Consider the following 23,748-nt stretch of genomic DNA (forward strand, 5'->3'; position numbering starts at 1 on the left):
GGCTGAACTAGGAGCCCTGGGTAGAAGTGCTGAACAGTCAGATTTAGATTTCATGTAAGGAGTAACTTCTGTACATTTAGAGCCATTCAAAAGTGGAATGGGTCGGCTTAGAAGCTAGTAGATTCCCCTTCACTTAAGATCTACAGGCAAAGTCTGCGTGATCGCTTGTTAAATAGATTGCCCAGGGGATTCTTCTTTAGGCATGGTTTGAAATGGATGTCTTCTCAGGGCTTTCCCCTCCATCTCTGAGAGTCTCCTATTATCATCATTCTTTAATTTTCAAAATATCTTCCTCATCCTTAAAAAAAATCCTTACTAGATTCCCACCATCCCTATTAGCTGTCTTCCTTTTTCTTTATATCCTTTCTCAGCCAAATTCCTTAAAAAAGTGCCTCTATTTCCTCTCCTCTTTTTAAAGTCCTCTGACCTTATCATTCAGTGGCAAAGTCACCAAACATATTTTAATTACCAAATCTTATGGCCTCTTTTCAGTCCTCCTCATCTTTGATCTGCACCTTTAGACATAGTTGACTCCTCTCTCCTCGTAGATACCTTCTCATTTCTGGCTTTTGGGAGTCACTGCTCTTTCTAGCTGTTTGCTGTTCTGATGCTCTTTTACTGGATCTTCATCCATGTTATATCTGTCTGCTGTGAGTATTCCCCAGGATCTGTCTTGGGCCCTCTTCTCTTTTCTATATACTCTCATTTTATGATCTCATCAGCTCTCATGGATTCAGTTATTGTTATTTATGCAGATAATTTCCAGATTGGCATAATAAGGCCTTGGTTTATTTTTTTTTTCCTGAGCTTTTGTCCTACTTCATAAACTTCCTCTGGTACATTTAGAACTGCATGTCCCATAGGCATCTCAGAGGTCCAAATCTGAAGTCTAGGTGGTTTTTCATTTTCTACTATGCTGCCAAAACATAACCATCCATTTAAAGAATATTTGTAGCTAAATGGTGAGGAATGGATGGAAGATGCTGTTGTCTCCTCAAAACCTTCCTCTTTTCTGACATTTTTTTTTTATTATTGTCAAGAGCACCACCATGCTCCTAGTTGGCCAGGTCCACAGTCTGGATATCATCCTTGGCTCCTCACTCTCACCCCACATATCTAATTGGTTCCCAAATCTTGACATTTCTTCTTCTACAATGTTTCTTACATCCAGCCTTTACTCTTAATTCATACAGCTATCACATAAGTTCAGGCCTTCATCACTTTTTGTCTAGATTACTGCAACAGCTTCCTAATTAATGTCCTGTATCAAGTATCTACCTATTCCAGTCTATCCTACACACTTTTTGTTTTTTTTTTAATAATCATAAGCAGCTTTTATTTCACTACACCAAAAATTCAGAAGACAGAAAGGATTTACAGGAGCCCATAAAAAACATAAAACATATAAAGAATTCATAGTGGCCCATAAGCAATCACCATAATTCTCCTCCCTCTCTGGCGGGTCCTACTTTTTTAACCAGAGTTTGAAAGTTCTTCCAATGTAGCACTATTCTGTATCACGCTATTGCCAGTGATTTTTTCCTAAGTACTAATCTGAATATGTCGCTCCCCTACTCAAACAACTCCAGTGGCTCCCTCTCCCCTCCAGGGTTAAATATGAACTGTTCTGTTTAGTTTTTAAGGTCTTAAACACACTGCCCCCAATCTATCTTTTTAGCCTCACTGTATGTTACTCCTCCTCCTTCCTGGAGGGGTAGCATTTGAGTTGGGCTCTAATGGAAGTATTGAAAGTAATCTTCCTTTTTGGTCAATATGATATTTCTAATTATCACTGAGTTTATAATGTTTATAATTTAGATCAAGCTCTTAGATTTTCTGGAATTTATTTCTTTATCTAGTGAACAACTCTAGAAACAACAATAAAATTCATAAAATAATAAAATAAAATAAATGAAAAAGTAAAATTAAAAAATTAAATTTCATATCTTAGGTCAAAGTTTTTGAAAATGTGATTTTTATATGTTGTATGCCTAGCAATTTCTGAAGTGAATCAAAGACAGCAATTTTTTTCTTTTCATTTCTGCTTCTTATATGCTAAATGCTATTTACCTGTCATGGGATCATAACTTAAAAGTTAGAGGGGACCATAGAGATCATCTAGTCTAGTCCCTTTATTTTGGAGATGAAGAAACATAGTATAATTATTTGCAGAAAAAAAAACCATCATGAAAATAACTGCAGTTTACATACAAACATTGGTTGCTATGGATACTCGGTAGAGAAATTCTACCAGTAATTTGATAAGGATGCCCAAATTAAATCAACATATACTCTGATACTTAGTGACTTTATTCAAAGGGGAGAAAAGATGAGGATGGGGAGAAATAAATAGGAAGCCATGGTTCAAGAAGAAGGAATAAGAGAAACTAAAGACTTGTAGATTACTCAGAAGCTTTGTGTCTTTTTCAAGAAAGGAATTGGTAGGTGTTAAATGTGGAAAGCACCAAATCACACCATGAAGAGGGAAATAGATTATATTTTAATAGGGAGGAAATTAACTGACAAAAAAAGACTTGTTAGTGATTTGGGAGTTATGCTTGAGTTAGATACTGATATTTATGTACAGTCAGAGAGCTGCATAGTGGATATGAGTACTCTGTAACACATAATTACTGAGGAACTTTGAAAGATAGGAGTAAAATGGAGAAATTGCATAATAAGAAGAGAAGATGGGCTGGTCACATGGAAAAAGCAAGGGATGACCAGTGGACAGCTATAGCGCTCCACTGGTAGCACTGAAATGTCAATAGAAATTGAGCAGTGTCACTAGTAGACCCTCTATGGTAAACTCATGGCTAGACATGGACAAGAGTCACAGAGGGTGTACAGGCATGGATGGGTTCTGATCTGCCTCATCTCGGAATTTCCAAAGCAATGAGGTCATGGATCCATCTAAGTATTCAGCATTTTCTGATTTAAACTAATTATATTGAGTGGTGATATTGCATCTGATCGCATTTCAAAAGTCTTCATAGAGTCATATTTTTTATTCTTGTTTACCTTAATTTGTACATTAATATTTTTCATTTAGATATTGAAGTTTATTGTTTTTTAAATGAAGTTGCATAATGAGATCCTTTATATTCTGTTTACAAAATCTTAAGCATATTTTTTTGTGTGGTGAAATCTGGTTGGGTATGTTGGATTGCACCCTCAAAAAATGAATGAGATGGCTAACAAAAAATTTAATTTTTTTAAGTTCTATAAATTATTTTTTAGCAGTAGTCTCACCATTCTCCACCAGTATGGTTGCTATGGTTACATTTTGCTTATGATAGTTTTGTATTTCTCTTGAAGTTCTCCTTCTTTGGTCATCATTTTTAGAATTGTTCCTCCTTCATCAGGTCACTTAATCAGTTGTTTCTCTGTTTCTGAATAATCATTTAAAATTTTATTAATATCTTTTGTTTTTACAACACCTTCATTTCTAATTGTCCCTGCCTTATCCTCTATCCAACTAGCTGTATCTGGAAACAGAGGATTTTTTTAAGTGTGTGTGTGTGTGTGTGTGTGTGTGTGTGTGTGTAACAGAACAGTAAAAATAACTAAACTTCAGTCAAGTATAGTGTTTCGTACCTTCCACCTCCACAGAGAAGAGAGGGAAGCACACCTTTAAGGTAAAACTTGGTCATCGTTCAGTTTCATTTTTATTGTTGAATAATTATTTGATTCTTTATTCTGGCTTCCAGTCTCCCCCCACTGCGCCCCCCCCGGGAAATCAGTATAGTAAGCACGGTAGCCACCTGACTGAAATGCTTTTGGCAACCAATTCATCTCATAGTCACTCCAAATATTAATAAACATTACGTTATATATTATGTTCTACATAGCAATATATCCTAATAAACATTTTAATAGAGCTCACTTTCATTTTGCAAATCCTTATGATTAGCCAATTTTTCAAAGATTCAGTGACACCATTTTAAATGGTATCATTGAATTAATTTTTTCAAGTAAAGGGGAAAAATTAATTCAATAAAAATGAAATTTTGACCAAGTAAAGGGCGGGGAAAGCTTATATTCCCATCATAAATAATGAACTAGGTAAATATTTGTAGTATTTTTTTGGACTGGATTTATGATTTCATTGATGAATAGAACTCCTGATTCCTTCGACCAACTTTTGGTGAGGAAACTCCCTCTATCAGTGAAGATCAGTAACTGGCAATTTATAATCTTGTATAGTTGTCTGGAACAATGAGAGGTTAAGTGACTTGTCCAAGGTGATACAGCTAATATATGCCACAAGTCAGACTTGAACTTAAGATTTTCCAATTCTAAGGCTGGTTCTCTATCAACTACTTCATACTGTTCCTCTTACAGTATATTACCTCCATCAGGTATGCAAGTACTTGATTACATCAGTTCCATTTACATTTTTGCCTGTTTTCAATTCTTGTCCAATTTCTCATCAGTGATCAGAAAATACATTTTTTAAAAAGATAGTAATAGTTTAGTTAATATCTTTAACTTCTTGACTTACCATTCTAGAGAGATTGCCTTCAATTTATCAGAAAGGGTTAATATTAGTTATTCCAAAGTTTAATATTGATCACTTTTTCATAGTCACTTCATGGATTCCTTTGGGACCCCTAAATCAGAAGATGACCAGTCAGTAGTCAGCAGAATGCAAAAGAAATACTGGAAAACCAAACAGGTCCTAATCAAAGCAACAGGAAAAAAAGAAGATGAGCATGTGGTAGCATCTGATGCAGAGCTGGATGCCAAACTAGAGGTAAATATAAGAATTCCATGACTGTAAAAACATAGAACTACTTAGTAAGCAATTTGAAACAAGTGGACCTTGAGGTAGGATGGATTACCATCTTATAGTGTGGATACATCATATCAGAGGTAACTGAGACTTTTCTATGAAGTTATATACTTGATGTGTGGGAGATCATTGTATATCTCAGTAAGGATTTCTTAATTAAATTTTTTTTTTTCAAACAGATGCCACATTCTCTTGTGAATTGGCAAGTAAAGATAATAATGACCATGGAATGACAGATATGTCTAGCTTAAAACCTGTAAACCTAAGTTCTCTATACTTTAAATCCCTAACTGGAACTAAATTAGTGACAAATTTGAATTATAGAATATTCTTTTAAAGAAATGTTTTATTACTTTTAGGGGTTTTGCGATAATTGAAATTAAATGTTAAAAGGTACTTCCAAGGAGTATACTTACTGGATATACTTTGGTTTGTTGATAACTTGTTTATAATCAGCACCATTTGCAGTAAAAATCGTTAATAACTATAAGTCCTTGAAACAGTTTCTTTTAGTAAGTAGGTCAGTTGTGATTTCTGAGAAGCTTTTTGTAGTATTAATTTTCTTAGCATTTTCTTCATATTCTTAAATGTAAATTTCAACTCAGGCCACAGTGACTGAGGAATTGGTAGAGTCTGAATTGTTGAGCTTTTAATGTGTGTGTGAAATAAAATGTACTTTGAGTAGAATAGGGAAGGTAAAAAGATGTGGGAACTTTTATTTGATGTCTTTTAAATCTCAACTTTGTTCCCACGAATGTATAATTATTTTTTTTTGGGGGGGAGGGTCCTTTTCTCTAATTGAATTGTCTCTGGCTGATAGTTTTTAAACATTTTACTGATGCCTTTGTGTGTTTTTTATGTAATTTTCTGATGTACTAACCCACAAAACACCCCCTTTGGACAAAAAAAATTATGCAAAACTAACCAACATAACAACTGCTTCTGACAACACATGCAACACTCTAAATATCCAGAGTCCCAACCTATCTACTGAGAGAAGGGAAGTACATTTCTGTATCATAAATTGAACCTTCATCTAATTCCAGTCTAGTTGGGTATTATTTAGCAGCTGACCAAGAATTCTCTTTCATACCTGTGGTGTTTATTTGTTTGTTTTAAGATCAAACCATATCTTTTAAGATTGTCACTGTAAGCATAGTTGTAGGTTCCAAATCCAATTCATATTTTTGGTTCTGATGAAAAATTGACTACTGTACCTGTCTTACTTCCATCCAGATTGCAGTTATTTTGTTAATTTTTTTTAACAAGTAATTAAGATCAAGCTTCAGAAAAACAGAGTAACTGAATTTCAAAGGATTCCACATGATGATATCAATGATTAATAATAGCCATAAACAAATAAGTACTATTAACTATAATTATCTGTGATAAAGCAGGAGATTTAGCAACTGATATAGCGATGAGAGCTTTATTAAACCTAGCTTTATAAAACCCAAAATGTGTTACTTTTTCAGTATGAGTTTCTCTGTAAAACCTATGCTCATTGTCCACACAGAATGAAGTAAAGGATTTTGTAGACAGTTATAAAAAAGAGTGCACACTTCTATCTTAATTACATATACACATCCCCTGCAGCCTAATATAGTAACTATTAGTTATAGGGGAGATCAATGATATGAAAAGTAGTAAGTAGAAGATGATGCAAAAGTAACTTATAGTTGATATTGCAATATATTATAAAAATTTTGCAACATTATTGTCTCCCTAGTTATATTTTGCTTATTAAAATCAGTTTGTTTTCCTGGAATACTCACCAGCCTTGAAGGAAAACCAAGCTAGAACTAAATTTTTTCTATGAATACTTGTATTTTTTTATTTATTAAGATTCGATGGTGTTAAGCGTGATTTGAGTGAAGTTGCTATTGTATTGCTTAGAGTCTTTATGTTGGGAGAAAGAAAATTCACTGTACTCAAATGTCTATTTTTGTGTGTCTGTTACTCTAGGAAGTAAAACTAGAACTTAGATATGTCATAATGAAGGATAATTGACATAACACTTCAAAGAAAATTTCCAGTTGTGAAATATTTTCTAACTGATATTTTGTATCTTTTTTATAATCCAAATAAAATTCATTTTCCAAGGTTTTTCACTCCATTCAAGACACATGTACTGAACTTCTGAAGATTATTGAGAAATATCAGCAAAGACTCAATGGTATGCAAGCATAGATATTTATATCATTATGGTTAAGTACTCCTATTTTAAATGGAATTTTAAAAGTTATTTTTTTATTTAAAAATTAAAAATTTCATTTGAATGTTAAATGAGATGTCTAATTTGCTAAAATAATTTTTAGTGGTTTTAGGTAACAAAGAATCCTATTCTCTCCAAATAAATATAACTAATTGATGCTAAGATTAGTGATTGCCTGATCCATACTGTCATAGATATTGTCAGTGTATGCCAAACACTTATCTATCAATTATGGTTCGCAGGTCCCGCCCCCACTAACAACCAGTTCGCAGAACTCAGCCTAAAATTAGGTACTTGTTCTGCTGAACCAGTGAGAACCAGCTGAGTCTCACCACTGGTTTTACACAAATGATATTGTGTAATCTTGAACTGAATTGAATCCTACTTATAATACTAGAGAGAGAAAAAATTTCCCTCTGCTATAAAACTCCACCCAAAGTAGAGATCAGAACTCTCTGGCCTGAGAGAATTAATGGTGTGCAACTCATTTCTATAGAGACAGTTTCTTCTCATTGACAGGAATCAGATTTTGAGAGAAACTTAATTAATATTTTTCTTTTTAAAATAAATTCCTAGTTTTTCTCATATGTCCTATTTTTTTCCGATTTTTGTTATGCTTTTCTGTACTTCTTTAGCTCAAGTAGTTATTTAGTATTTAAAAATCATTGGTAATTAAATTTTAGATCAAATCATATTCTGCACTGATTTCCTCTGTTGATCTTCTCTGCAATGAATTCACCAATAAGCATTTATTAAGTTCCTACTTTGTTCCAAGTACTTTCTAGGCATTGGGGGTAGAAAAACAAAAGTGGCACATCCCCTCCCTTCAAGTAGATTACATTCCAGTGTGGGAGACAACATGTGCATATACAAATACAGAGAATCTATGTAGAACAAATATGTGATCGTTTTGAGAAGGGGCTTTGTGTAGAAGGTGGCATGTGAGTGGCAGGCAGAGGTGAAAAGGGCGGGCATGGATGGCATGAGTGACAGCCAAGCAGAGGGACCCAGAGAGAAGAGCAGCAAGTGGGCTGGGATAGAGGAGCCATTAGAGTGTGTGGAGGGAGGTGTTGTGTGAGAAGCCTGGGTGAGGCCGAGTAACAGCAGTAATAATGGCTTGCATTTGTTGGTTTTAAAGCACTTATACATATTGTCTCTTTGTATCTTCATGAATCTGTGAGGTGGTTGCTATTATTTTCTCCATTTTACCGATGAGGAAATTGAGAGTGAAGGAGCTCACATGACTTTTCCAGGGCCACAGAGTGGGTAAGGTTGGAGGGGGCCATGCTGAGGAGAGTGTTAAATGGCAGACTTTCTCTTTGATACTAGAGGTAATAGGAGCCCCTCAAGTTTGTTGGATAGGGGTGGGGGAGAGTGACACAGTCATTCTGCATTTTAGGAAGATCACTTTGGCAACTGGTGTATTGGCAATCAAAATGGGCTCTCAGCACTTAGTTCAACCAAGTGCCCTTGAAGAGTTTGGCCTTTATTTCCTTGATTAAATTAGGAGTCCTTGATGACCTCCTTGCCTCAAGGGAAAGCCTAATTTATATGGGTTTGAGTGACATGTTTGTGACATTAGAGGCTTTTAGACCACGTGGGTTTAAGTTGCCTCTTTGTGACATGGGTGAGTCGCATGTGTGACTCACCCTTGACCCTGAAAAAGATATAAAACAGGGGTTAGCTTTCTCTTTTTCGGAGCTCTGACCCACAAGCAGTGGTGGCGCATGTGACTCTGGGCCAGCCCTTGTTATGAACTCCCAGGCTGAACTTAGATGTTGGTAACTATGAATTGTATTTGGTCTGTCTGTTGATGTTTGTAATTTGTTTGTATTTGCTCTGAAGCTCGGGGTGCTGACTTTTTCCCCTGAACTAAGTGAATGGTGTTTGTACGCTGGATTAAAGTAAGCTTGTTAACCCCTTAACGTTGCTTTCCTTAGTAAAGCAGATCAAAAGAACTTGGGCTTTTGCAGCGTTCTGTGAGCTGGTTGTTGTTGATTTTACACCCCCCACGGCAGCTGCTAGCCAGATTGTTGAAACAGCTGGGTAGAGGATGGTTTGGAACAGGGAGACATAATGTAAAGAGATCGATTAGGGGGTTCTTACCACAGTCTGAGTGAGGGGTGATGAGGTGGGTGGTTATGTGAGTGGATAGAAGAGGTTGTATGCAAGGGATGTTTTGGAGCCTGAAATGGTAAGATTTGGCACGAGGAAGAGGGGTCAACACTTATTTTGTGAACCTGAGTGCCTGGAAAGCTAGGGTACCCATGACAGAAATAGAATCGTTCTGAAGAGAGTTGGAGAGATAATAAAATATGCTTTGAATAGGTTGAGATATACATTTGGAAATGTCCAGTAGGCATTTGGACTAGAGCTCAGGAGAGATACCAGGGCTGCATATGTAGATCTGGGAGTCATCTACAGATAAATGTATACAGATAATTGAATCCACAGGAATTGATAAAGTTACCAAGTAGAAGAATGTAGGGAGAAAAAAGGAGAGGGTCCAGGTAGAGCTCAGTTAGTAGATGTGACACTGATGGTTATCTATCATAGGTGGCAGAGAACCAGTGATCTGAGAGGTAGTACAAAGAGAACCAGGAAAGGGCAGTGTCATGAAAATCCAGAGACGGAAGCTCTGTGGGAGGAGAAGATGGTCAGCAGAATGAAATGCAGCAGAGAGGTCATGAAAGAGCAAGATTGGAAAAAGGCCATTAAATATAGCAGTTAAGAGGTCTTCAGTAACTTGGATAGAACAGTTTCCATTGAATGATAAGTTTGGACGCCATATTACAAAGGGTTTAGAAGAGAATGAGAGAAGGGGAAGTAGAGGTACCAAATGTTGATGCCTTTTTCCAGGAGTTTGGCTGAGAAAGGGAGGAGAGACATAGGAAGGTAGTTTGTGGAGATGGACAGATCTAGTGAGGGATACTTGGGTATGCTTGAAGACAGAAAGGAAGGAATCAATGGAAGACTGAAGAGATAGTGGATGATTGTGGGAGAAATCTGCCATAAGTCTTTTAAATTCAGTCTTTCAAACATCACTGGCATTGGCTCAGCGATCACATTTGGCATTGTTTTTAGTTTGTTGTGATCATTTCTACAGATCTTTGACATTTTTCTTCTGTTTGTAGTCTTTCTGTTTTCACCTTGAATGTTATTGAGATGACTTGTTTTAGTATCTTGCTCAGCTTTCTTTAAATTACTTTTACACTCTACTGTTTCTCTCTTCTTTATAACTTCTACTGCTCATACTTATCTATATTATCTTTATAAGTAAGATTTTACAGATGAGTTTACATTCTGATCCAGTTACCTTTGGCAACTGTCTCTCTCTATTTGTCAAGTCAAATGTTTACTGACTTGAGGCACTTTCTGGGCTCATTTGGTCTTCTTGTGGCAATTCATTTACATTAGCTTAACTTTTGGATGAAATTATTATAGTTGACATTGATGTCATTTCTATTGTCCATTTCTTATTTTTAATTTCAATAGTTTGTTTCAATAATTCAGGGTTTAATATTATTGTATAACACATCCTTTTCTCATTACTACTTTCTTATTTATTACAAATTTTGATCTTAGCTATAAGCTGACTCAGAGATAACTCTCATGTCAAATCTTTTCCTGTTTGTTAATATGTAGGCATTAAAATTCTTTGCAACATTATTTGGTGCTTGCCATATCCAGAGCCTAACAGTTTTTTTATTTCAAAAAAAATGCTCATGATATAAAGGCGTGAGACTTCTGTTTAATCTACAAGTCTTTGGTTGCTTTCTTTTTTTTTTTTCCTGAACTATACTTTCCAATATATTTCTCTCCATGTCACATTTTCCCACCACTGCATGGAGAATATCAGAATATATATTGATTTGATTTAAAGGGTCTTATCAAGTTCCTTGTAGAAATTCTCTACTCTTTTGCCTCAATAAGTGATATTGGTGTATACACTACAATTATTTTCTTGATAGCCTTTTTGCAGATATATATCATCAGTGCTGCAATATGTGATGACCAAATGTCCTTTGAAATAATATTTCTTGTAGCTTTAGAGCATATGATAATCCATTCCACCAACTTCTTTCTTTGCCTTTATGGAGTACTTGTAAAATGACCCACCCTATTTAACTATAACTTCTTTCTTCTGATTTTCCTTACATCAAGAAAGTCAAGACTAATATGATTTAGCTTCTACAGTAATATGTCCACTCTTTGGTCATTGGACAGAGATTTCACATTTAGAATACCAATAAGCAAATTAAAATTTGTTGATGGTCTGAAACCTGTGATTTTTAGCATCCTCTTACCCCCTTTTCAGCTTGTTGTTACTGTCATTGAGAAGTTGGAAAGGCACAGAACGGAGGATCATTAAATTTTTTTTTTATTTTGTGTGTTGCCATGGCCAAAAAAAGTTCAAACACAAGTTGGCCAGCCTACTGAAATTGGTATTCATTCATAACAATAGTTCTTTGGTATTCCAAGATTCTGAAGTGTCCTCTGAATTACTCAATAAAATTTAATTCCTTTTGATTCAGTAACCTATAATGTTAAAGGCACTGTATAAATGGAAGTGAAAATGACAGTTTGTGCCTTGCTTTCAAGCAGCTTACAATATAGAAATACAAATCAAAACAATTCTTAGGTACCACATCTCTGCTGTCAGATTGGCTAAAATGACAAAACAGGAAAATGATAAATGCTGGAGAGGATGTGGGAAAATTGGAACACTGTTACATTGCTGGTGGAGTTGTGAACTGATCCAGCCATTTTGGAGAGCAATTTGGAACTATGCCCAAAGGGCTATAAAAACGTTCATACCCGTTTACCCAGCAATGCCACTTATAGGGTTGTATCCCAAAGTGTTACACGGCCGGCCGAGTTAGAGCCGAGCCCTGCCCTCCTCGGACCTCCATGCCCAGGGGCCTGCTGAGATAAACTTAGGGCTCTGAGATATGGGTGGAGCCAGGAGGAGGGGTCTAGCCTTTGTTGCCTCCCTAGCAATTCCAGGTCTTTGCCCGGACCTGCTTGAGCACATGGAACTTCCGGCTCTCTGCCTGGGCTTGCCAGAGCACATGGAACTTCCGGTTCTTTGCCTGGACTGTCTGACCGCAGGGAGCTTCGGGTTAGCACAGGAAGAGAAGGGGAGGAGAGTAGGCGGAGTCGGGGTGGTCCTAGTACCCAGGTGTCTTGATTTTACCTGTTCTTTCACCCATGCAACCAAAGACTGTACCTACGTCACTAAAGATATAAAAATGCTGCTTGCTGAAATAATAAACGGAGTCACTCAACACCTTCGGCTCCCGTTCCATACATTGTCCGCGAGATCAGGCCCTTTGCTAGGCAAAGGCCTGGGTGTGGGGGGCTAAGACAGACCCCCACGAGTTGGTTGCGAGCCCGGGGACTCACAACACCAGAGAGATCACGCAAGAGGGAAAAGGGCCCATATGTATAAAAATATTTATAGCAGCTCTTTTTGTAGTAGCAAAGAATTGGAAATGAAGGGGATGCCCATCAATTATGGAATGTCTGAACAAGTTGTGGTATATAAATGTAATGGAATGCTATTGTGCTATAAGAAATGGGGATGATACAGACTTCATAATAACCTGGAAAAACCTACACAATATAATGCTGAGTGAGCGGAGCAGAACTCGGAGAACATTATACACAACCACAGAGATATGGATTCTGTGATGACTAACCTTGATAGACTTGGCTCTTCTCAGCAATCCAAGGTTCAAAGAAAACTCCAAAGGACTCATGAGGGAGAGAGCTATCTACATCCAGAGAAAGAACTGTGGAGACTGAAATCAGATTGAGGCAAACTGTTTGCTCTCCTTTTTTTTCTTTTGTTTTTTTTTTCTCTTTTGATTTTGTTTTTGTTTTTTTGGGTTTTTTTTGGTTCTGTTTCTTCTTTCTCATGATTCATTTCATTGGTCATAATTCTTCTTTACAACTTGACTATTGTGTAAATAAGTTCAATGCAAAATTATATGTAGGAGATATATAGGATTCCATGCTGTCTTGGGGAGGAAGGGGTAAAGGGGGAAGGGGGGAGAGGAAATTCTGGAACTCAAAATCATGTGGAACTCAGTGTTGTAAACTAAAAATAAAAAATCTTAATTAATGAAAAAAGAAGCTTACAGTATAATAGAGGACATATGATATGAAATGGAATGTTATAAAAGCAAAAGAGAAATCCAAAAAAAATTGTTCTAAGAAAATCTGAGGAGAGAGGGTCCCTGACCCCAGCTAGGATAATCAGGAAAGGCTTTTATAGAAGAATCCACACCACAGATGGAGAAGGCAGAGAAAAATTTCAGTAGATTGAGATGAAATCATAGTATTTACAAGCATTGGATTTTTTGTTTTGTTTTTTAATCTTTTCAAAGGGACTTTTACTTTGCAAATATAGAAATAACAAAAGTACAAACATTTCCCCCAACACATGGGGGTGCGCTTTCCCCTATACCACCAAGGGCCCTGAGAAGAGTAGGCTTAAACTCAATACAGTTTCTCCATAGCGTTCATCATACTGAATTCACTACCAAACGAGGAATGACCAATGCATATATGAATCCATATCTCAGTTTTCACTGGGCTGGATCCTCAGAGATCTTTCTTTGATTGGCTGGCCACCAAACCTGGCATGGATGTTGCTCCTGGACTCGGTGGTTCACTCTCTTGACCTTTCAAAGTTCACAAGGTCTTAGCCACATCCAGTTGTTGTTGTTCAATTGTGTCTGACTCTTCATGATCCCATTTAAGGTTTTCTTGGAAAGTTACTGGAGTGGTTTGCCATTTCCTTGTTCAGCTCATTTTATAGATGAGGAAACTGAAGCAAACAGGGTTAAGTGACATACCCAGGGTCACACAGCTAGTGTCTGAGGCCAGATTTGAACTCAGGAAGATGAGTCTTCCTGACTCCAGACTCAACACTCTATCCACTATGCCTTAGCTGCCTCAGCCATATCCAATAGCCTCCATCTAAAAAAGTAAATATTAAATACAGAGTGGCTCAGAACAAAGGCACGGCCCACTTTTTGGCCTCATTTTGGGGCTGTAGACTTTCCTTTTACCATATTGTCTATCTCTAATCCAAATAGCAGCTAGTCAGGAAAGAGACTGACCAAGGGCTCAAGCATTGTTAATAGCCTGCACAAATACACAGAGATAAGAGAATCAGGATGAGATTAGGGAAGAGCTAGTACAAATGTTTAGTACATGAAGAGACAGAGTAATATGAAATAAGACTGGAAGGTTAGGTTGGCACCAGATTTTGGGGGTTTTTAAAATTTTTTTTTCAATTATTCAAAGTCTATTCTCTCGCTCTCTCCTGCTTTCTTCCTCTCTCCAAACCCCTGAATTGAGAAAGAAAGGAAAACAAAACCCCAGTTACAAACATGTCTAATCAAGCAAAATAAGATTCCCACATTGGCCATTTCCCAAAAAGTATGTCTCAATCTGTACTCTTGGGTAGACATATCAGGAGGTCACATGATTCATCTTAAGTCCTCTGGAGCTGTAGTTGATCATTGATCAGAGTTCCTGAGTCTTTCATAGTTGTTTTTCTTTACAATTTTTTTTCACTTTATAAATTGTTCTCCTGGTTCTACTCAATTTCGCTCTTCATCATTTCATACGATTCTTGTGAGGTTTCTCTGAAACCGCTCCCTTCATCATTTCTTATGGCTAGATTGTTATTAACATGAGTTCAAATAATGAGAAATTCAATTTAGGGTGGATTAGAAAATGATACCAAGGCACATTTAATGCAAGCCACAGTTGTATCTCTTGTGTGACATGTTTGAGCTAGTTGAAGGTTTTAACAAACCACTGCTTTGTCAGTCTGCACTTGGCTATTGTCACGTGTGCATGTGATGTGCTCTTGTGTGCCATATATTGTATTAATTTTTTTTAAAAAAACTGTTAAAATGGACGAAAGGGAGAATACTTCAGAATACTGCCAGCACACAAAAAAAAGAAATTTATTATGTTACGTTATAGCAAAAAGTTGTTGTAATTGAACAGAATGAACGTGGTCATAGTAACTTTAATATAGGATGAGATATTGGATGTCTGAATCTATGGTATGCAGTATTTTAAAACATGCAGGTGAAATAAAGGAAAAGGAAAATTTGCAACACCTTTTTGTGGTTTGCAAACAAGCAACAGAAGTGTTAACAATGACAGAAAGAAAGCATCTTTTGTCTGTGTAGATCAAAGATTGCGATAAACAGTGCATTCCTGTTAGCAGAGCAGCCATTCAGGCAAAAGCTTCAAGTTTATTTAAGGAAGTAAAAGAAAATAGAAATAAAGTGGATCGTGAAGAAACTTACTACGTGAGTTGTTTGGTTCAAAAATCAAGTTTAATGGGGCAGAGCCAAGATGGTGGCTGGAAAGCAGGGACTTCCCTAAAGCTCTCCCCCAGGACCCTCCAAACACCTATAAAAATGGCTCTGAACAAATTCTAGAACTGCAGAACCCACGAAATAGCAGAGGGAAGCAGGGCTCCAGCCCAGGACAGCCTGGATGGTCACTGGGTAAGGTCTATTGCACGGAGCTGGGAGCAGAGCAGAGCACAGTCCAGTGTGGGACGCTCCTGGACCAACCAGACCAGGAGCTAGGTGGAACAGGCCCTACTGCCCTGAATCAGTGAGCTGTGGCAGTTACCAGACTTCTCAACCCACAAACACCAAAGACAACAAAGAAGGTTAGTGGGGAAAACTGCAGGGGACAGAATGAAAGGAGTTCGTGGTTTGGCCACCACCCCAGGGGAGCGGAGGTGGTGCAGCTCTGAGGACAGAGCTACAGTTGCAATTGCTTCTGGCCTCAGGCCCACCTGGTGGGAGGAATTAAGTGGCAGATCAGAGCAGGAGTGCAGAGCTGCTTAGATTTGAGTCATGTTCTGGGTTGGCGGTTCTTGGGGAAGGAGGAGCGCTGTTGTGTTAGAGCTTACTGTGTAGAAATAGCTCTGGAAACAACAGTGCAGCCCCTCAAGCTTGGGACAAAATACTCTCTACTCTACAAGCAGTCATACCCCAACAAAAAGCTCAAGGGTCAAATAGTTGGCTGGGAACATGAACAGGCAGTGAAAACAGACCCAGACTTTGGAATTCAGAGTCAGACTTTGGAATATTTCTTTGGTGACAAAGAAGACCAAAACATACAGCCAGAAGAAGTCAACAAAGGCAAAGAGCCTACATCAAAAGCCTCCAAGAAAAACATGAACTGGTCTCAGGCCATGGAAGAGCTCAAAAAGGATTTGGAAAAGCAAGTTAGAGAAGTTGAGGAAAAATTGGGAAGAGAAATGAGAGTGATGTGAGAAAACCATGAAAAACAAGTCAATGACTTGCTAAAGGAGACACAAAAAAATACTGAAGAAAAGAACACCTTAAAAAGTAGACTAAGTCAAATGGCAAAAGAGCTCCAAAAAGCCAATGAGGAGAAGAATGCCTTGAAAGGAAGAATTAGCCAAATGGAAAAGGAGGTCCAAAAGACCACTGAAGAAAATATTACCTTAAAAATTAGATTGGAGCAAGTGGAAGCTAGTGACAAGATATTATAAAACAGAACCAAAGGAATGAAAAAATGGAAGACTGTGAACTATCTCATTGGAAAAACCAATGACCTGGAAAATAGATCCAGGAGAGAGAATTTAAAACTTATTGGACTACCTGAAAGCCATGATCAAAAAAAGAGCCTAGACATCATTTTCCAAGAAATTATCAAGGAGAACTTCCCTGATATTCTAGAGCCAGAGGGTAAAATAGAAATGGAAAGAATCCACCGATCGTCTCCTGAAAAAGATCCCAAAAAGAAAACTCCTAGGAATATTGTTGCCAAATTCCAGAGCTCCCAGATCAAGGAGAAAATACTGCAAGCAGCCATAAAGAAACAATTTGAGTATTGTGGAAACAATCAGAATAACCCAAGACCTGGCAGCTTCTACATTAAGAGATCGAAGGGCTTGGAATATGATATTTCGGAGGTCAAAGGAGCTAGGATTAAAACCAAAAATCACCTACCCAGCAAAACTGAGTGTCATGCTCCAAGGCAAAATATGGATTTTCAATAAAAATAGAGGACTTTCAAGCTTTCTCAGTGAAAAGACCAGAGCTGAATAGAAAATTTGACTTTCAAGCACAAGAATCAAGAGAAGCATGAAAAGGTAAACAAGAAAGAGAAATCATAAGGGACTTACTACAGTTGAACTGTTTTGTTTACATTCCTACATGGAAAGATGATGTGTATAATTCATGAGACCTCAGTATTAGGGTAGCTGAAGGGAATGTACATACACATATATATATATATATGTATATATATATATATGTTTATATATATAGACAGAGGGCACAGGGTGAGTTGAATATGAAGGGATGATATCTAAAAAAATAAAATCAAATTAAGGGATGAGAGAGGAATATATTGAGAGAGAGAGAAAGGGAGGGATAGAATGGGGTAAATTATCTCACATAAAAGTGGCAAGAAAAAGCAGTTCTGTTGGAAAGGAAAAGGGGGCAGGTGAGGGGGAATGAGTGAATCTTGCTCTCATCAGATTTGACTTGAGGGAATAACATACACACTCAATTGGGTATCTTACCCCACAGGGAAAAAGGGGGAAGGAGATAGAAAAGGGGGGACCATAGAAGGGAGGGCAGATAGGGGGAGAAGGTAATCAAAAGCAAACACTTTTGAAAAGGGACAGGGTCAAGGGAGAAAATTGAATAAAAGGGGATGGGATAGGAAGGAGCAAAATATAGTTAGTCTTTCACAACATGAGTATTGTGGAAGTGTTTTGCAGAATGATACACATGTGGCCTATGTGGAATTGCTTGCCTTCTTAGGGAGGGTGGGTGGGGAGCGAAGAAAGGAGAGAATTTGGAACTCAAAGTTTTTAAAAGCAGATGTTCAAAAAAAAAGTTTTCGCAAGCAACTGGGAAATAAGATGTACAGGCAATGGGGCACAGAAATCTATCTTGCCGTACAAGAAAGTAAAGAAAAAGGGTATTGGCAGGGAGTGGGGTGACAGGAGGGAGGGCTGACTGGGGAACAGGGCCATCAGAATATATGCCATCTTGGAGTGGGGGGGAGGGTAGAAATGGGGAGAAAATTTGTAATTCAAACTCTTGTGAAAATCAATACTGAAAACTAAAAATGTTAAATATATAATAATTTTTTAAAAATCAAGTTTAATTGTATAACATTAAAATTACTGGAGAGGTAGTCAGAGCACATGAGGATGCAGCAATTAAATATTCTGATGTTTTGAAGAAAGAAGGTGGATTCACAGATCAGTATATTTTTTATGTTAATGAAATAGGCTTATTCTGGACAAGGATGCCTTCCACAACTTATATTTAATTTAATTTTTTCTCAATTACATGTAAATAAAAATTTTAACATTCTTTTTTTTTAAAAAAATTGAGTTCCTTATTTTCTTCCTCCTTTTCCAGACCCCTCCTTGAGAAGATAAGTAGTTTGATATATATTATACATGTGCAGTCATACAAAACATTTTCATATTATCCATGTTACAAAAGAAAACAGGCCAAAAAAAACCCCAACCCCCCAAAAGTATACTTAATCTGCATTCAGACTCCATCACTTCTTTCTTTGGAAATGGAAAGCATTTTTCCTCATAAGTCCTTCAGAATTGTCTTGGATCATTGTATTGCTGAGAATAGCTGTCATTCACAGTTGATCAACATGCAATATTGCCATTACTCTGTACAGTGTTCCCTTGGTTCTGCTTATTTTACTTTGCATCAATTCATGTAAGTCTTCCCAGATTTTTCTGAAAGCATCCTGCTCATCATTTCTCACAGCACATATTCCATTACAATCATATACCACAACTTGATCAGCCATTCCCTAATTAATGGGCATCTGCTCAATTTCCATTTTTTTTTGCCACCACAGAAAGAACTGCTATAAATATTTTTTACACATAGGGCCTTTTCCTTTTCACTCTTTGGCAAACAGTTGTATTATTGCTGAGTCAAAGGGGATGCACAGTTTTATAGCCCTTTGGGCATAATGACTTTCATCTTTAAGAAAGAAAAAACACCACCTGGATTTAATGTGTCTAAGGAATTGCCTAACACTTCTACTGGGAGATAATGCAAAAGGGGATTTTAAATTCAAGTTAATCCTTTTTTTTATTGGTCTCTAAATTCTCTTTCTCTGAGAAGCTACAACCATTGATCTCTTCCAGGTCCTTGTCAGTCACATAAAACATAGGCGACTAAAGCTGTTTTTGAAGACTGGTTTCCAAGTTATTTTAGCCTAGCTGTTGAAAAATATTGCAAGGACAACTATCAAGTTTAGAACATTACTGATTTTAAATAATGCCCCAAGTCATCCAACTATATTTGGTTCATTGTGTTCTTCTCCCAAATCTTGAACCAGGAAATCCTCCTCTCTGACTGTCTCCTAATCATCCTCCAGTCTTGTTCCTTACTTGTACCTTATTCTCATTATGACCTCAGCCCATCCCCCATATTTTCCTAGTCTAATAACTTTTTTTCACATTCCTCCTTAAATCACCTATTTATTCTGTTCTCTTGTACATCTTTGTCCCCTTTGACCTACCATTTTCAGGTACATATAGATAATAGTTTAGCTTGGGGAACAAGTGAGCTTGCCAAAGAAAAAGCAGAGAGATAGAGAAGGTGAGGATAACATCTTGGGGAAAACATACATTGGCTAGGAGGAGGAAGATGAACCAGCAAAGGAGACCTAGAAGGAGCAGTCAGAAAAGAGGGGGGAAAAGGATAAGTGTTAGAGATGCCAAGGAAAGAGAGGCCATTGGATTTTTTTAACCCCTTAGACACTTTTCCTGCAATCGATAGGAAATTTCTAGGTGTTCGTACCAGCACCCTAAGTGGTGTAGTGGGTTTGAATGCAAAGGAGGAATTACAATTTTGAGAGCTGGGGCCAGATTGAGTGCACAATAGCAGTGAACAAATTTTCCCTTAGGAGCTAAGCAAAGATAACAAAAAGAAGGCATTTTCATTGATAGATCTCTGTCTAGTTTAGAACTGTGGGTTCTTTATCTCATATTGTAGATAAATGTGTATTTTGGTTTTGCTTTTATATGCACTGGAATAAAATAATTATGCTAACTGGCTTTTTTTTTTACTTTCCTAGCTATATCTGAAGAAGAACATGAGTTGGGGCTCTTTTTAAAGTTTCAAGCAGAACAGGATATAACTCAAGCTGGCAAAATGATGGATGCCACTGGCAAGACACTCTGTTCTTCAGCCAACCAAAGGTTTTTTTTTTAAATCAGTGTTTTCTTCATCTTTATCATATTTAGTATACTTAGTGTTGTATTTTAAGATATAATACAAGTATAATAGGGAAATTATAATGTTGCATATAAATATTTTATAAACATTCCATTCCTTTAAAATCGTTATTTTCAAAAACGTTGAAATCATCAGTAGCTTGTTTTCTATAAGGAGAATTTGGTATTGAATTTAAATTTCTTTGATGATTTTATATAATCAAGGTATAATTATGATATTAACATTTTAATAGTCTACCTTGCCCTATTAAATATGTAATTATTACTTTACCATATAAATTTACATGTAGTTATTTATAAAATTTTATTGCTTTCTTTTTTGACTTACCTTAAATGTAAAATTATTTTCCTTTTAAGCCATAAATTACATTTGTCACATCATACTTTTTCAAGTATAAAAGAAGTTATGAAGTATCTTATGCTGCATTTACTCAGAGTAGCCAAAATTCCTTAACTTTTTAGAGAACAAGAAAAGCAGTCCTAATTAAAGGAAGAAAGACTATTTCATTGTGGTCGCATAGTTAAAGAAACCTGGAATCAAAAGATGCTGTGGCAGATGATCTGAGAAAGTGGGGAAAAAACTAGATTTGAAGTCAGAAAACCTGGGTTTATATTCCAGCTCCATGATTTATTGACTCACTGACCCTGGGCAGCTTATGAAACTGCCCAGGGCTTCAGTTTTCTCATCTATGAAATGGAGAGTTGGATTAGACGATTGCTAAGGTGACTTCCCGCTTCAGATCCTGTGGTTTTATGTTTGAAAAATTCTTTAATAAGGTGGGACAGATCAGTGATGACATGCATTGTACAATGTTGAAAAATGTAACAAATTGCTTTGACTTGATGTGTGCTTTATAGGCCTCTTTGGTTGCTTAGAAATTGATTGTTTTATTAGCTCTTTGAGTATTTTATCTGCCTTTGTATACTCAGGTTATGTGTCCGTGTAAATGAAAGACTTTTGTGTTAGATAGAGTATACTTTGTACAAGTAGTATTTGTTTGAGAAATTTAAGTGATGCATTTACTATAATTGTTACCTGAATAATATGGCTGATTTACAGTGTTACAAAAATGAGGGATGGTAAAAATGGAGGTGTAGACACCTCCTTTATCAAATCAGTGAATGAGTTTTTTTAAAAACTTGCTTATTTTAGCCTTTTGGTATATTAATTTCCTGTTAATATATCCATTATGCTATTAGATATTTTGAAATTGCTATACTTAATAAAGTGACTTCTTTGCAGATAATGCAGATTTGGCCAATTTAAAGTAGTGCCATATGTATGGAAAAATGATCACTAGTTACGTGTTCTCCAAGATGGTTTTAGAGATGGAAGTGTTTTGGTTCCCTCAGTTTCTAGTTTTTGTTTCATTTAGTCCCTCTGAATCTAATTATTTTTATCATTAGATTAGCCTTATGTACTCCTCTGTCTCGTCTTGAGCAAGAAGTAGCAACTTTTAGTCAGAGGGCAGTATCTGATACCTTGATGACGATCAATCGAATGGAGCAGGCCCGCACAGAATACAGAGGGGCTTTGCTGTGGATGAAAGATATATCTCAAGAACTAGACCCAGACACATCCAAACAAATGGAAAAATTCAGAAAAGTAAGAAAACCTTTTTCCTGTATTGGTATATGCTTTAAACCACAATTAACTTGACCAGCTGAATTTAAAACATCACTGTATTTTAATAAAAATGTTATATCTTATATGGTACTTAAAACTCGTGGGTCTTTGTCTTCATTGCACTTTTGTTCGATTAATCTCTTTGAAATAAAAAATATTGTGGGGCAGCTAGGTGGCGCAAGTGAGTAGAGCACTGGCCCTGGAGTCAGGAGGACCTGAGTTCAAATCCGACCTCAGACACTTGACACATGTGCTAGCTGTGTGACTTTGGGCAAGTCACTTGACCCCAATTGCCCTGCCCGCCCCCCAAAAAACAAAATAAAAATATTCTTCATTACTGGTCTTTTTTTTGTTTGGACTCATAGTTTCTTTTTTTTAAATAATGATTTATTTCTGGGTAAGCTTTTTTTTTAAACTAGAAATAAATAAATCTAAAACAGTTATTAATATAAGAAAAAAATGAAGAGGCTATAATATTATTACCCCATCAGATTCTATAGCCCTTTGAATGACTTTCCATGAAAACATATTTTATACCAAACCTCAGGCAGATTACTATATCTAAACTTCATAACATTTGAGTTTATAGTGTATACATTGTAAAATGTTTATTAATGGCACTTAAAAGTATCATTTATTCTCTGAAGCTTCTATTCCCCTTTCTACAGTTCTTAGTATTGTGTATTGCTGTTGTGTATTTTACATAGTCCATTGTTATATGACACAAATATTTAGCAGAAAACATAGGATATTGTGAAAAGGAATTGTGATCCTTGATTGGGGTAGCTAGGTGGCACAACAGATAGAGTGCCGGGCCTGGAGTCAGGAAGACTCATCTTTCTGAGTTCAAATCTGACCTCAAACACTTACTAGCTGTGTGAGCCTGGGTAAGTTATTTAACCCTGTTTGCCTCAATTTCGTCATCTGTAAAATGAGCTGGAGAAGGAAATGACAAACTGTTCTAGTATCTTTGCCAAGAAAACCCCAAATGGGGTCATGAAGTGTTGGATACAACTGAAAAACATCTGAACAACAACAACAAAAAGTCCTTGTTTATTTTTGTAATGGTATGAAAACATTATACAGGGTGTCCCTAGAGTCTGGACACACGGGAAAATGCATATTTTGAAATATTTGGAATTTTAACAGACCTTAGCCCCTTTGACTTCTTTTTCTGGGGTGTGCTAAAGGAGAAGGTGTACTCAATGAAAATCACAGATGCAACACACTTGATTGAACGCATAAAGAGTGAATGTGCTAAACTTGACGGCAGTATGGAGTTATTGCATCAAGTTCATGTGAATTTTGCAAAGCACATCAACCTTTGCATCACAAATGATGGAAATCATATTAAAGATGTTATTTGTTAATATTCTGATTAAATAAAATATTGAAAATTTCATCCATTTCATTTCATGAAAATATGCATTTTTGCCTATGTGTCCAGACTTTAGGAACACCCTGTATATATATATATATATATATATATATATATATATATATATATATATATATATATATATGTATATATATGTATATATATGTATGTATATATGTATGTGTGTGTATATATATATAAAATCTGATTTCTCTACAACACACATCATCTTTAGTCATAGACCTTATATTTAATATACATAACATATATGTCAGAATATAATAAAGGTATACAGTTCCTCTTCCCAATACCCTACTTTAATGTCTGCTAAATGTTTAAGTCATTAAAGTAATGTGTGTGTATACAAACACACACACACAGAGAAATATTACCTTTGTGGTCTGTTATTGGCAATAAT

General features: G+C 36.5%; 1 protein-coding gene across 1 annotated transcript in view; it reads left to right on the forward strand.

Annotated features, from left to right (window-relative positions):
* The first annotated feature begins 4,594 nt into the window (after positions 1-4,594).
* ICA1L (islet cell autoantigen 1 like) overlaps positions 4,595-23,748 on the forward strand; it is a 63,556-nt gene continuing 44,402 nt past the window's right edge. The window contains exons 1-4 of the mRNA XM_036753374.1: positions 4,595-4,756; positions 6,899-6,971; positions 20,166-20,289; positions 21,733-21,931. Coding sequence (XP_036609269.1) covers positions 4,595-4,756; positions 6,899-6,971; positions 20,166-20,289; positions 21,733-21,931 — 558 coding nt within the window. The remainder of the gene's footprint in view (positions 4,757-6,898; positions 6,972-20,165; positions 20,290-21,732; positions 21,932-23,748) is intronic.

This window comes from Trichosurus vulpecula, chromosome 4 (assembly GCF_011100635.1).
Source record: "Trichosurus vulpecula isolate mTriVul1 chromosome 4, mTriVul1.pri, whole genome shotgun sequence".
Lineage (NCBI taxonomy): Eukaryota > Metazoa > Chordata > Mammalia > Diprotodontia > Phalangeridae > Trichosurus > Trichosurus vulpecula.